This window comes from Ochotona princeps, chromosome 15 (assembly GCF_030435755.1).
Source record: "Ochotona princeps isolate mOchPri1 chromosome 15, mOchPri1.hap1, whole genome shotgun sequence".
Lineage (NCBI taxonomy): Eukaryota > Metazoa > Chordata > Mammalia > Lagomorpha > Ochotonidae > Ochotona > Ochotona princeps.
The window spans coordinates 40022048-40036074 of NC_080846.1; the positions used below are offsets into that span (position 1 = coordinate 40022048).

The 14027-nt window shown below is 42.7% G+C and overlaps 1 protein-coding gene across 5 annotated transcripts in view; it reads right to left on the reverse strand.

Moving 5' to 3' along the window:
- The window catches only part of POC1B (POC1 centriolar protein B), a 164625-nt gene that overhangs the window by 126482 nt on the left and 24116 nt on the right, over positions 1-14027 (reverse strand). For 4 of the 5 annotated variants that reach the window (XM_058673564.1, XM_058673561.1, XM_058673562.1 and 1 more), the window contains exon 3: positions 13586-13765. In XM_058673564.1, the coding sequence (XP_058529547.1) occupies positions 13586-13765 (180 nt within the window). Of the gene's footprint in view, positions 1-12915; positions 13097-13585; positions 13766-14027 lie in introns of those variants that run through there. The other variant, XM_058673563.1, reaches the window with a different exon arrangement.

The window sequence follows — 14027 nt, forward strand, 5'->3', positions numbered from 1 at the left end:
ACCACCCAGCAAGCCTTTGAAACTTTTAAGAGTGTGTGGTCAATGAGACAGACTTTATTTCAGTCAACAGTGAATCATGGAGTTGGCAGGCAAGGATTCTCTGTAAGGCAATTGGGAAGCTAACTGAACTACAATAGAATCCTTTAAAATGCATTGGTACTCATTCAAAAGAATGAAGAAATTCTAGAACTTCTTTCTTGAAAAACTGGTTTATAAGAGCCCAGCGCAAAGGTCCAGTGGCTAAATCATCACTTTGCACATGCCAGGATCCCATATGGGTGTCGGCTCATGTCCTGCCGGCTCCACTTCCCATCCAGCTCCCTGCTTCTGGCTGGGAAAACAATAGAGGATGACCAAAAGGATGGGACCCTGCACCAGCATGAGAGACCCAGAAGTTCCTTGCTCCTGGCTTCGGATCAGCTCAGTGGCCATTGCAGTCAACTGGTGAGTAAACCAATGGGTGGAAGATCTTTCTATCTCTCCTCTCTGTAAATCTGTCTTTCCAATAAAAATAAATAAATCTTTAACAAAAAAAAAACACTTGGGCATGGTGCAATAGCCTAGTAAAACTCCACTTTGCAATTGCCAGGATCCCATATGGGCACCAGTTCGTATCCCGACTGCTCCACTTCCCATTCAGCTCCCTGCTTGTGGCCTGGGAAAGCAGTAAAGGATGGCCCATGGCCTTGGGACCCTGCACCCACGGGGGAGACCCGGAAAAAGCTCCTGGCTCTTGACTTCAGATCAGCTCAGCTCCAGCTTTCTGATCTTTCTCTCTATCTCTCCTCCTCTCTGTAAAATCTGACTTTCCAATAAAAAAAAAAAAAACTGTTTTACAGGTCATTGAGAATAAGACTAGATTATATAACTAGAGTTTTTTTTTTTCACTTGAAACCCAGGAGTTCCTAAAGTATATAAAGTTCTAAGCCTATATGCACAATCAGTGTTATTCTGATCTTTGTTTCAGAAAACCAAAAGGGTCCATGAGCCATGGAAATTTCTAATATGCTTTCAAATGCTCCTTTGGATGTTTCTTATTAAATATTCTATTAAAAATATATTTTCAGTGCCCAGGATTGAGATCAAACAGGGTAGGTACAGTTCCATGGCCAACCCAAATCATGTGTAAGAGAATTTCTGCAGTCAACAGCTCTTCAACAGGAGAAAATGCAGTAAAAAGATGGAAACGAGACTGCCTTGTAAGAGCAGAGCACAGAATTCTAGGGCTGATTCTTCAACTGCCCTGCTGTTAAGCTCAAAACTGTACTGGCCACCATTTTTTGCTTATGTAAGGAGTTGGTTTCATTCAGATGTAATATTTTTACTGAGCAATTTAAAAACCTGGCAGTCTCAGAGTTTGCTTTGCTTTAACATACTAGTAGTAAAGTTCAATCAAATGAATACATATTTATGCTGTTAAAAGTATTGGTTAGCATTGGAAGCAAAACCATCTGTTGACTGTAATAATAGGATACTTTCCTGCAAATGCTGAGAGCTAAAAAGCAGATAAAAGAAAATAAAAAAAATTAAGTTTGCCATGAAACATGCCAACTTTGCATTGGGCCTTCACATATCTCCTGGGATGTCCATGCAAAAGTTCAACTGCCTACTGGGCATCTTGCCTGTTGGCACCTCCAAGTTGAAACTTATCCAAATCTGGTCTTATTTTTCTCCCCAAAGTACTCATTTTCCCATAAATGGTTTTTCAACCCTGAAGCCTAGGAGTTTTTCCTAGTGGTCTTTCTCTTATACTTCTCCACATTCAACCTGTTACCCCTGGTAACCCATCTCAAAGAACGACTGACCTTGCACTCGTCCATTCTCCACAAACTGCAAGTGATCATTAAATTTTAAATCAAATTGGATCACTTTTCTGCTTAAAACCCTTTGGTGCTTTCACATATCCCTTGGATGAAACAATCTGACATCCTCGCCTGTGTTTACAGTGAGCCCTCCAGTACCCACGCCCTTGTCTCCTGTTCCTCATTACCTCATTCTTCGCCCATCATTTTCTCTTGGGTCCTCGCTCTTAACTTTGGGTCTTTCTTTACACACTGTTCCCTGTGTCTCAAAACCTGCCACCTACTCATTAACTTTGTTTGAAATACATAAAAGGATTTTGCACACCCTTCAAAAGGTCTCCTTAGGAAAAGCCTTCCTCAAGCATCTCTCAGTTACGTTAGTTCCCCATATACTTTAGAGCAGCCCATGTTCACAACAGCCTCACCATTACACAAAGCATTCTACATTTGCTTCCCCAACATGAACAGGGAGCCCCATCTCTCTCATTGACTCTCTCTTCCTAGGCACAGTGCCTATCTCAGTAGATATTAATGTAATTAAAATTAAAAAAAACTTTTTAAGGGATTTGACACTAACATTACATGTAACTAATGACAGTAGATGTTTGAAATCTTAGCAATTTGTTGTAGCACAAAAGCTTGAATGTATTTTGAAGTCACAGACTAGCTTACACAGTTAGGGTTACAATGGTAAACTGTATGTTATACACATGATCCTTGACTTAACAGTTTCTGAATTTTACAACAGTATGAAGGAATAGACATCTAGTACTTCAGATTCCGGATTCTCATCTTTCTATGAACTAGTAAGAAAAAAAAAAGGGTTGTCTGACGTGCTTTCTCATCCTAACAGGGCCAGTGAGCCTCAGCTCCCGGCCAGCACCACCATCAAGAGTGAGCAGGTGACAGTCTTTGGTTGCTGTGTTACTGGGATAAGATGTTCAGTCAACTGGCTGATTTCAATGTATGTTTTACTCACAAGCCTGTCAAATTGTACTTGGCTTATTATGATGCAATCCCATTGTAAATCAAGAGTATCTATTACCAACAGGAAAAAAAAAAAAGCTTTGCAGTTCTAATGATCAAAAGCTCACTCATAACACGTCAAACGACCAACAGTTAAAAGCAAATGGTTCCCCCTCAAAATTAACGTCAGAAAAGCAACATGACTTGGAAAGTTCTGTTTATTAGCTTTTATTTATTTTTGATGGAGGGCCTCTTAAAGAAACACAAGTTATCCTACAATATTGATCATTTAAAATATAGATCTACAGAAATCTTACATTTTATAATTGTTTTCCAACAAAAACAATACATATATTGCCCATTTTTTTTCAATCAGAGAAAAAATTACTTTAGCACAGGGTGACAATGAAAATTTTTAAAGTCCAGAATCCCATTATTCAAAACATAATTAACATCTAAATTTCTGTGTACTCTTTTTGTTAATATATCATTCCCTTATACTAAAATCATGTCCCATCTACATTATATTCCTCTTTTAACATCTACATAAATAAATTTTTAAACCACTTTTTTAATTTGGGAAATTGGTTATTTCTTTCTACCCCTAGAAATTATACTAAAAGCAATACCTCTGAAAATATTTTGAATATATTGTATTCAAAGCTTTATCCTTTGAATACAAAAGAATATTTATTTAGAATAAATGACAGGTCACGAAATCACTGAAGAAAAATGTTTGATATAGCTTGCAAACTAGTATCTTAAAAGAAAAAAAAACAGGGCCCGGCAGCATGGCCTAGCGGCTAAAGTCCTCGCCTTGAACACCCCGGGATCCCATATGGGCGCCGGTTCTAATCCTGGCAGCTCCACTTCCCATCCAGCTCCCTGCTTGTGGCCTGGGAAAGCAGTTGAGGATGGCCCAATGCATTGGGACACTGCAGCCGCGTGGGAGACCTGGAAGAGGTTCCAGGTTCCCGGCTTTGGATTGGCGTGCACCGGCCGTTGCGGCTCACTTGGGGAGTGAAACATCGGACGGAAGATCTTCCTCTCTGTCTCTCCTCCTCTCTGTATATCTGACTTTGTAATAAAATAAATAAATCTTTAAAAAAAAAAAAGAAAAAAATCAAATTTATATTTTAAAATAAGGAGTATAGAGGCTGGCGTGGTAGCTCAGCAAGCTACTCCTATGCCAGTAGCACTGGCATCCTATAGGGGCATCAGTTCAAGCCTGGGCTGCTCCACTTCCAATATAGCTCCCTGTATATGGACCACAAAATAAGCCAAGAATGGTGTAAGTCTTGGGACCCTACACCCATGTGGGAGACTTGGAAGCAGCTCCTGGCTCCTGGCTTCGGATCAGCTCAGCTCCAGCCACTGCAGCCATTTGGGCAGTGAACCAGTGGATGGATGATCTCTTTCTCATTCTCTCTCCCTATCTAGCCCCCTTCTCTCTCTAAGTTTGCCTTTTAAATAAAAAAGGAATTTTTTAAAGGGGGGTATATCTTCCAATAGATGCTTTATTATAGTATTCTGCAAATTTGGATGCATGGTGATAAATAAATCAGATTTGTCCAGAGATCTGAACTATTAATTTCCCCTTACACCAATGGACACATCCCTGTGTCACCTGCAGTAAACTTCGGCTCCAGGGACAAACTCATAATATGTTCTGGGTAGGGAGACAAATACTGAGTTTAAATTACTTAAGTCCGTGGCATACACTTAAAGTTCAAAAACCAAAGGGAGGAGAAACATGTATTCTACTTATCCTGTGTCTATGAATTTAAATATACTATCCATGCATTAAGAGAAAAAGCATATTGTTATTTACAATGCTAAGCTGCTTAATTCTCCTACAATTTTTAAAAAATATATAGCATTGAAATGAAACTTAAAGTTCTTTTTTCTGAATATAAATCTTGCTTTCTTACCTTCATAAAATAGTCCATTTATTTCCCTACTGATTGGAAACATCATTTTTATCAGAAAAACAACCTCTCATATATATATGATTCCTCTTCTCTTCTTCTGAACTATTTCCTTAATGTTGTATCATTATCATATTTTAACTAGTACAGTTTTATACTGTTTTGAGAACTGGGTAGACTGGTTTCTTGTACTTGCTTTTTTTTTTTAGTTACTTTTCTCCTAGCAATCTTTATGCATTATTACAGCCATCTGAACGTGAGATAAGCCTGAAGTCCACCTGATTTCTCCCTAGGAGCACTTTGCAAATCCTAGCGCAAAGATGCAGAGCAACCAAGTAATCAGTGGGCTCACTGGGCAGAGCAAACAGAAATCAACAACCAGAGCTGCTGTAGGGATGGCGTTCTGAGAACATGAGGCTTCCTTTGAGGTCTTTCAATTGGAACTGAGCTCTGCTTCTAGCACTCCAGGTCTTCAGCCTACAGATGACTTGCTAAGATCACGGGAGCCACTTTTCTAATAAATCCCTTCTTAAATATCTGTACACATAACCTACTGGCTCTGTATCTTCAAATGCTAATACATAGACTATAGAAAATGATATCTTTCATTTTTATTCACTTATTTTCATTTTTTTTAATATGTGAAAGCCAAAGACAGAAAGAGTGATAGGTATTTTGTCAGTTGGCTTACTCCTCAAATCACTGCAACAACCATGGCCTAGCCAGAGCCAGGAGCCTACAACTCAGTCTCAAATGGATGGAAGGGACCCAAGTGCTTCAGCCATCAGCTGCTACCTACCAGCAGGAGCATGAGCAGGAAGCCAGGAAGGGAGTGGAGGAACCTGGTTCAAACCTAGGCATTTCACGATGGGCAACCCGACTGGCATGTTAGCTTCCATGCTGAATATTTACTCATCAAATGACATCTTCCAATCTAAAATTACACATGTCTCACCAAAAACATCCATTTGAAACCTGACAAAAGTCATCACCAGCAGATGGCACTGTAAGGAGAGGTAAGTGAAGTGTTTTCAACCTAAAGAAATGATACTAGATGGAATCAGGAATCTACTACACCAGGGATTACACAATGTCAAAAATGGTAAACGTGAAGTTCAAAATAAAATTTCTTTCTTATTTTCTTTCAAAGAAAATTGGCTGCTTGATGTGTTGTGGACTTACATGTGGGAGTAAAACTGCCAAGAATTTGTTAAGTGGAGATACATTTTCATTAAGTTCTAACTTAATATAAATATATGAACTATCATAATACAAATTTTATTGTTGCCTCTAGGGGTTACAACTGAACAAAAAAATGAGACAATGTAGGGCTAAAAGGCTAGTAATGTTGGGGTAGGAAGAAACATTCAATGACTAAGAAGACAGAAAGCAAGTCAAACAATAAGATGGCAGACTTAATTCGAATCCAAGGACTAGTTACACAAATTTAAAGGATCTAAGTATACCAATTAAAAAGCAGAAATGTTTATATCTAATCTTTTAGCAATAAAGTTATCCTCTAATAATAAAATACATAAAATACATTCAGTACAGGATAACAGTTACCAGTAGTCACAACCCTCTAAAATAATGTGTAAATATGTAAAATTACATCTAATCTGCACCTAAAGGTGACTTCCTGAGGAGGAAGAACTGGAATAGGAAAGCAGTGAAAGTTGACACTAGGGCCAGCATTGTAAAGAAGCACATTAAGCAAATAAATGCCTGCGATACCAGCATCCCATACGGGAGCCTGTTTGAGTCCTGGCAGATTCGGTTCCAATCCAACTCCCTGCCATTGCACCCTGGAAAGCAATAGATGATGTCCCAAGTACTTGGGACCCTGCCACCCACATCAGTGACCTGGATGAAGCTCCAGGTCCCAGCTTCCACCTGACCCAGCCCAGGCCACCCTGGCCATTATGGTGTGAACCAGCGGATGCCTGATCTTTTTCTCCCTCACATCCTCCCTCAAACTCCGACTTTAAAATAAATAAATCATTATTTTTAAAAAAAAGTTGACATTCATCACTAATTGACACTTTTACGTTCGTTAATGGTTAAGCTTCACAAACACAAAAAGAGTAAATTACCTCCATGTGACCATTTTTTAGGGAGGTAGACTAAAGCCCCAGGTTTTGTGCCCAGGACTCCATGCTAGCGAGCCAATGCTCTTAACTCCTCTCTACTGAAACTACCCAACTTAACTACATCATCTGAAGGATACTCCATCGAAAAGGGGAGGTATGGAGCAGCAGAATGAGGCCAAGAGCAAGAGCCACTGAGTCTCCATCACGGTCCCAGCAAGTTCCTTACCAGTAAAACTTATTGTGCACTTTCCCTGACAAATACACGTATGTGGTGAAGATGGGCGCACATTACTATCCCATCCTAAGAAAATGAACCAACAAGACTTTTTGGGACAAACTTCCCTTGCTGAAGATACTCTGTTTTAGACCCCGACTAAAACACTCAGATGTCCTAGGCTCTTTGGTAGTTAGTATTCTTACAATAAGTTAACTGGCATCTGATTTATATTCTAGATGCTTCAAAATGTGTAAAACCCTCCCCTGCCTCAAGTTTCGTCATGTCTAGGAACAGAGGGAAACCAGGGCTTCTAATCCTGCAGACCTTTGGGAGAAATCACAGGAAGATGCACAAACACTGGGCAGGCTGGGCCTCAGTGGTCAGTCTGGTCTCTGCTGTTCAAACCCCAATGAGTCAGAATATAATAAGCACATCAGGTAGTGTCTGTCAACATGCCAGAGAGCACAGACACAGCAAGTTGCCAATAGTATAAAATTCTTACTCATTAAATTTAACCAAATAATTGATCAAAGAAGTCTCCTGCAGGAACATCTCTGCAGAGTTACACATGAATCACTCCAAACAATAAGAAAATAACTGGGCAAACCCCCTGGGCAGTGTTGTTACACAGCAAGGTTGAGTTGCCACCTGCAGTGCTAATATCCCATATGGGCGCTGGTTCAAGCCACAGCTGCTCCATTTCCAATCCAGCTCCTTGTTTATAGCCTGGTAAGGCAGCGCAAGATGGAAGAAAAGCCTGAGCCCTTGTACCCACGGGAAGGACCTTGCAGAAGCCCCCAGATTTGGTCTGGCCCAGCTTAACCCATTGCAGCCATTGCGGGAGTGAACCAATGGATGGAAGACTTGTCTCTGTTTCTTTCTTGTTCTCTCTATCCCTCTTCTATGACTCTGCCTTTCAAACAACAGAATAAATCTTAAAAAAAAAATGTCCCTCAGGCCCAGTGCAATAGTGTAACAACTAAAGTTCTCGCCTTGAACATGCTGTGCTGGGATCCCATATGGGCACCAGTTCTAATCCCGGCAGCCCCGCTTCCCATCCAGCTCCCTGCCTGTGGCTTGGGAAAGCAGTCGAGAATGGCCCAAAGCCTTGGGACCCTGCACCCACGTGGGAGAACCGGAAGAGGCTCTAGGCTCCTGGCTTCGAATTGGCTCAGCTCCAGCCACTGAGGTCACTTGGGGAGTGAATCAATGAAAGATCTTCCTCTCTGTCTCTCCTTTTCTCTGCATATCTGCCCTTCCAAATAAATAAATCTTAAAAGAAATTTTAAAAGTCCCTCAAAAACATAAACACCAGCAAGATAAAGGTGTTCCACTATGAACAGTAATCATTCATCAAAAGGGACAAAGAAAGTGAAGCCACATACACACTGCTATGAGTGTGTAATAGCCCTGGATTTGCTACACAATATGCCCAATCTCTGCCGGATATCTGCACCTTAGAGGACAGTTTCAGCCTGCTCATCACCCTTTCATTGTTTCACTTAACCGCAGATTTTGCACAACTTCACAGAGTCTTCTCCACCCTACAGCTAATATTTCATGTGCTTCTCACACTCCATCCTGAACATTCTTCTCAGTCAGGTCTTGGCTCATATATGACCTTGCTTCATACATCTCCCTGACCTGTACACGCAGCACAGCACTTCCCAATACTCTCAGTCTCTGTCTTAATTTCTTCCCCTCGTTTGGCTGGCTGCCTTCAGTAGAGATGGCGCCTAAGAGTTAAGAATTCTCTGCTCTACTTTCTGTTGTATCCATAGAATTATCCTCTTGCCTGGCAAGAGGATCCAGCATGAATGAAACCCTTCAAAGTTTAATAAGGAAGACAGGCCTAAGAGGACAAACAGATCTCATAAACAGCACAATGTGGCAGCAAAAAGAAATCATGATCGGCTCCACTCAAGAGGGTCAGCAGCCCCTCCGAGGCAGAGCTGCAGGGCAGCATTGTAGAGGCCAGGGTGAGAGCAGGGGGCAGCCCAGACACAGGAAGCAGTGTGTAAAAGGCGCAGAGTGACTCATTGCACACTTGAGGAAACCTAAATAGCTTCAATAAGGTGAACAGTGAAAGGAAGCCAAGTTAGGTTATAATTGGAAGGCAGTGCACACAGGCCAGAGGCAAGGAGCCATGGAGCGGCTCTGATCTGCAAGAGCAGCAAAGGGAGTGGGAGGATGAGGCAAACCTGGAACAGAGAGAACATATGCATCTCCACAAAAACCAAACTCATTAAACTAAGCAGCAGGGTTGAGGTTGGGACTAAGATGTGTGTCTTAATTGAATACAAAGAATCCACTATTCCAGGACTTCACATTGCTTCAGCATGACATTCTAAGAAAGCAACATTTTGGGAATGAGGAAAAAAAATGGAACACTAAAAAGAATGACATGATTTCTCCTTCTAACACGCACATACACGCAAGTGTTAAGACTTGCAGGTTTGGCAGTGTCCAGAAACCAAATCTCGCGACTTAAGGAGACTGCTGTCATCTCACAGCTTTCCTCTCTAAAATTATATCATGGCCAGGGTGATTCTTTGCTCACAGTGTCCCAAAAGTTTAGGAGGAAAAGCCTGCCACTCCCAAGATTCCTTTCTTGGGGCTGTAATACAGCACAGTGGGTAAAACTGCCACCTGCAAAGCCAGGTCCCACTTCCAATCCAGCTCTTGGCTAATAATAGAAGCAGTAGAACTCAGTCCAAGTACCTGGGGTCCCTGTCACCCAGATGAAACTTTTGGCTGCTGGCTTCAGTCTAACCTGTGATTTCAAGCTTGATTATCTAGCTGGGATGGCACAGCCAGAAAATCCTCTACCTGCAGTGCCAGCATCCCACATACGCACCGGTTTGAGTCCTGGCAGCTCTACTTCTGATCCAGATTCCTGTTAATGGCCTGAAAAAAAGCAGGGTTGGCCCAAGGCCTTGGGCACCTACACCCACACGGTAGACCCAGAATAAGATCCTGGCATCAGACCAGCTCAGGTCTGTCTATAGTGGCCAGCTGGGGAGTAAATCAACAGACAGAAGATACCTCTCACTCTCTCCGTCTTTCCTCTTAGAGTCCAGTACAACAATTTTTTAAATTACTTAATTAAAAGAGAGAAAGACTGACTTCTCTGGGAAAGAGATGCTCAAGGTGAATGCCTACTACTGAACTGGAAATAGGGCCACTCCAGCACTTACAGAGGGACAATGGCAGATGACTGGTCTATCCAGGCACCACTATCAAGAAACAGAGAATGGGTGCAAAGCAGACAGCAGTGCCGAGCTCGGCCATCACTGCCTTCTCTTGGACTGACAGGAGAGAACCACATTTTCAGTGGCTCTGCACCAGTTGCCCTAACTACTGGAGGCGAGGCAGTGTGACATCATCACAGAATCCTGGAGACCGTGACCTTAGATCTCTCATCCTCATTGTCCAGAGGCTGAAAGCAGGAAACTTTTTCCTGGGTAACATTCCCTGCAGGTAGGTATATGAACACTATCTTACCCTACAGGTCTGGTACATCCTGTGTTCCAATCAGAACTGAATAATTAGTGTCCATTGGGCTGCACCCACCAGAGAGACCTAGAAGAAGCTCCTGACCTAGTTCCAACCATTGTTATCATTTGGGGAGTGAAACAGCAGATGGAAAATGGACAATCTCAATCTCTCTCTCTCTCTCTCTCTCTCTCTCTCTCTCTCTCTCACTCTCTCTCTCTCTCTGCTGCCGCTTCTTTCTGCAACTCTGCCTTTCCAATAAATACATCAATCTCTTCTAATTTTTCTTTTGGTAAATTTTCTTAAAAAAAAAAAAAACATGAATCTTACAAAAATTTCCTCTACCCTTTCCCCTCCCAGGTCCACATCTACTACTTTCAATGACAGTGTACACTAAGAATGTAAGCTATGAAAATCCACCTTCTTTTTTGGAAAGGAATGGCCCATAAAACATTCTAGACAAATAACCACAGGCAAAGGAAACATTCTTTCTATTGTTCAATGAAATTAACACTCAATGTTTTTTAAATATCTATTTTATTATTATTACTATTGGGAAGACAGAGTTACAGAGAAAGGAGGTAAGACAGAATATTCCACCCACTGATTCACTGCCCAAAGACTGCAATGGCTGCAGCTAGACCAGCGCAAATCTAGGAGCTTAGAGCTTTCTGTGGGACTCCCACAGGGATGCAGGGGCCCAAGCAATTGAGTCATCCTCTGCTGCCTTCCCTGGCACATTAGCAGGCAATAGGATGGAAACTGGAGCAGTGTGGACTCCACAGGTACCCATACAGGATGCTGGCATCACAAGTGGTGGTTTAACTTGTAACACTGTAGCACTAACTTTGGCTTAGTGTTGAGCTTACTAATGAAGGCGTTGCTTCTCTGGCTAAGCACACCTTGAGTGGGCTCATCACAGGATCCAATAACTCTCCTCAGTACCTGACCCACATGCCTACACCACTATCTGTTCTCAGCCTCCAATTTACATTTAAAAAATTACTTATTTTTGAGAAGGGGCATGGAAGGGATAGGAAGAACCACGCAGAGCCCGCCCATCCACTAACCCATTCTCCAGATGCCCAGTAGCTGGGAACTCAATTTTGGTCTTACTTGTGGATGGCAGGGACACAACTACTTGAGCCATCAACTGTTGCCTCCCAGAGTGTATATCAGCAGGGACTGGCAGCAAAGCTGGGAAGGAGACCCAAGCACTCTAACACAGAACACAACCATCCCAAGCAGTGCCTAACCACTGCACTGAACACTCACCCATGCCCATCTCTTCTTTACAGCATTACCTTCTAAACAAATACAAATTGCTTCAACCACTTCTTCAGGCTATCGCTCACATCATCTCTTCAGTAGGAAACAGCAAGTCAAGTTTCAACATTTATCAAGGATGAGATGTCCAGTGATGGCAAGCAGGATGCTGGGTCGGATATTTAGAGTAACTACTAAGTGGGAGGCACTATTATAAGAGCTATCAATACACAAACTGACTCCATGCTGATATCTAGATAGAAGGTGGTATGATGCTCCTTCGCTGACCGAAACAGATGATTTTAACCATGCTGGGGCAATCACTGACAGGCCAAAGAATGGGCCAAGACCCAAGCCGGGCCAGTCACGCCTGGGGACTTTCCTAACTGGAGCAGGGGGACAGAGGCTTTCCCTCTCTAGTCAGAGTTGTGGGGATGGAAGCCTAGGGGGTATGGCAACTCAGTGCCAGCATGTTTGAGAGAATGTAGCCAGCAGACAGAAGACTGGAGATGAGACAGAGACCGAATAGTATTAGAGCCCAACTCCAAGGCTATCAAGTGCACAAGCCAATTAGCTGCTTTGAAGGGAGGAAAATAATTTGCTTGGGATTTTGTCACTTTCCATGAAATGAGCCCTAACAAGTTCTTAGGCTCATTCTTCTCCTCACAGTGCCAGTCCCTTCCTCCCAGGTTGTTCTGACCAGGAAACAAAAGATGCATAGGAGACTCGAATTGTGTGTCTTTCAACTGGGGCAGCCCAACAGTTGTCGGCTGACAGGAAGCACAGACACTTGCAGGCGCATGTATATGCCAGCAGATTGCAACCAGACTGTGCAGTCTGCCTTGCCCTGGCTCTCTGTCACATCCGGCACAGCAGCAAGCTCTGCTGGCTTTAACTCCGAACTCAGTCAGGAAACCAATCACTTCCCACAATCTCCACTCTCACCTTGGTCTGGCCACAGCTTATACTGCAACAACCTCCTATCACTGTCCCCTGCTTTTAGCCTGACTCAGCACACAGCAGCACAATCACCCCCAGAAAATGTAAGTCAAGGGTGTGTCATCTCATGCAACGGTTCACATCAGAGCTGTCCTTCAGCTGCTTTAGCCTCCTCTGGGTCGCTCCCACTCTGCCTCCACAATCTGCTTTACCTCATACAGCCTCCAGGTTCCCACCTTCTTCCACAAACTTCTTCAGCCTTTTCCAGGTCTCTGTGCAGAGGCCTTCTGGTGAGACAGTGCTTGAAGGCCTGATTAAAGCTCCACACATGACCTGCCCCAGCACTGCTTTCCTCCATCACACTCTCACCATTTAATTTACTCCACTGATTTTACCTTATCTGAAAAGCAGAGAGGGGAAGAGAGGAAGGCAGGGAGAGGGAAAAAGGAAAAGGGAAAGGACGAGAGAGAGAGACAGAGAGAACCTTCCATCCATTAGCTTACTTCCCAAAAATCTATCAGAGCCAGAGCAGCAGTAGGCTGAAGCCAAGAGGCTGGAACTCACTCAAGGTCTCCTGTACAGATAGGACACAAGCCTGAGCATCAGCTGCCTCCTCTCAGGGGGAAGTGGAAGCAGAGCCTGGCCTCACACTGGACACTCTAACATAGGATACAGTATCCCAAGGGCACACTGACCACTGACTCAGATGCCAGCTTCAATTTTCCTACATATTTATTGTCTCCCTAGAATGTTGACTCTGACTGCTTATTACTAAATATCTGCCGAGTGAAATGAATCCAGACTCAAGCTCCTGTTCTGAAGCTTGGGAGGCAACTGTAAACTACAGCAGAAAAAGAAATGCAGAAAACATTTTGTACTTACTTGGCACATCGTACCCAGTGTGTGTGTCGGTACAAGGAATATAAGAAGCGCTGGCGATATATACTCCATACTTTTATGGATTTGTCTTCTGAAGCTGTTGCCAGTAATCGGCCATCAGTTGAAAAATCCACACTTCGCACTGGAGCTGTGTGAGCTTTAAATTCTGACGATTTCCCTCTCCTAGAAATGAACAGTTTAATATTTATTACTCGCTTGATTTAACTGACCAATACCTAAACAGATTTGATGGTTCAACTCTTGAAAAACTTAACAAACTTATGAAAAGACCAAGCTATGCTGTGTTTATCATCAATCCTGTTTAGAAAGCTGATATCTAACTGGAAAGAGCCTGTTCTCACCCATGAAAGGCATGTACCGCTTCTTTAAAAATCAGAAGCCAGGGAAGTATTAACAAATCTTTAACAGACATTTCCCATGCCTA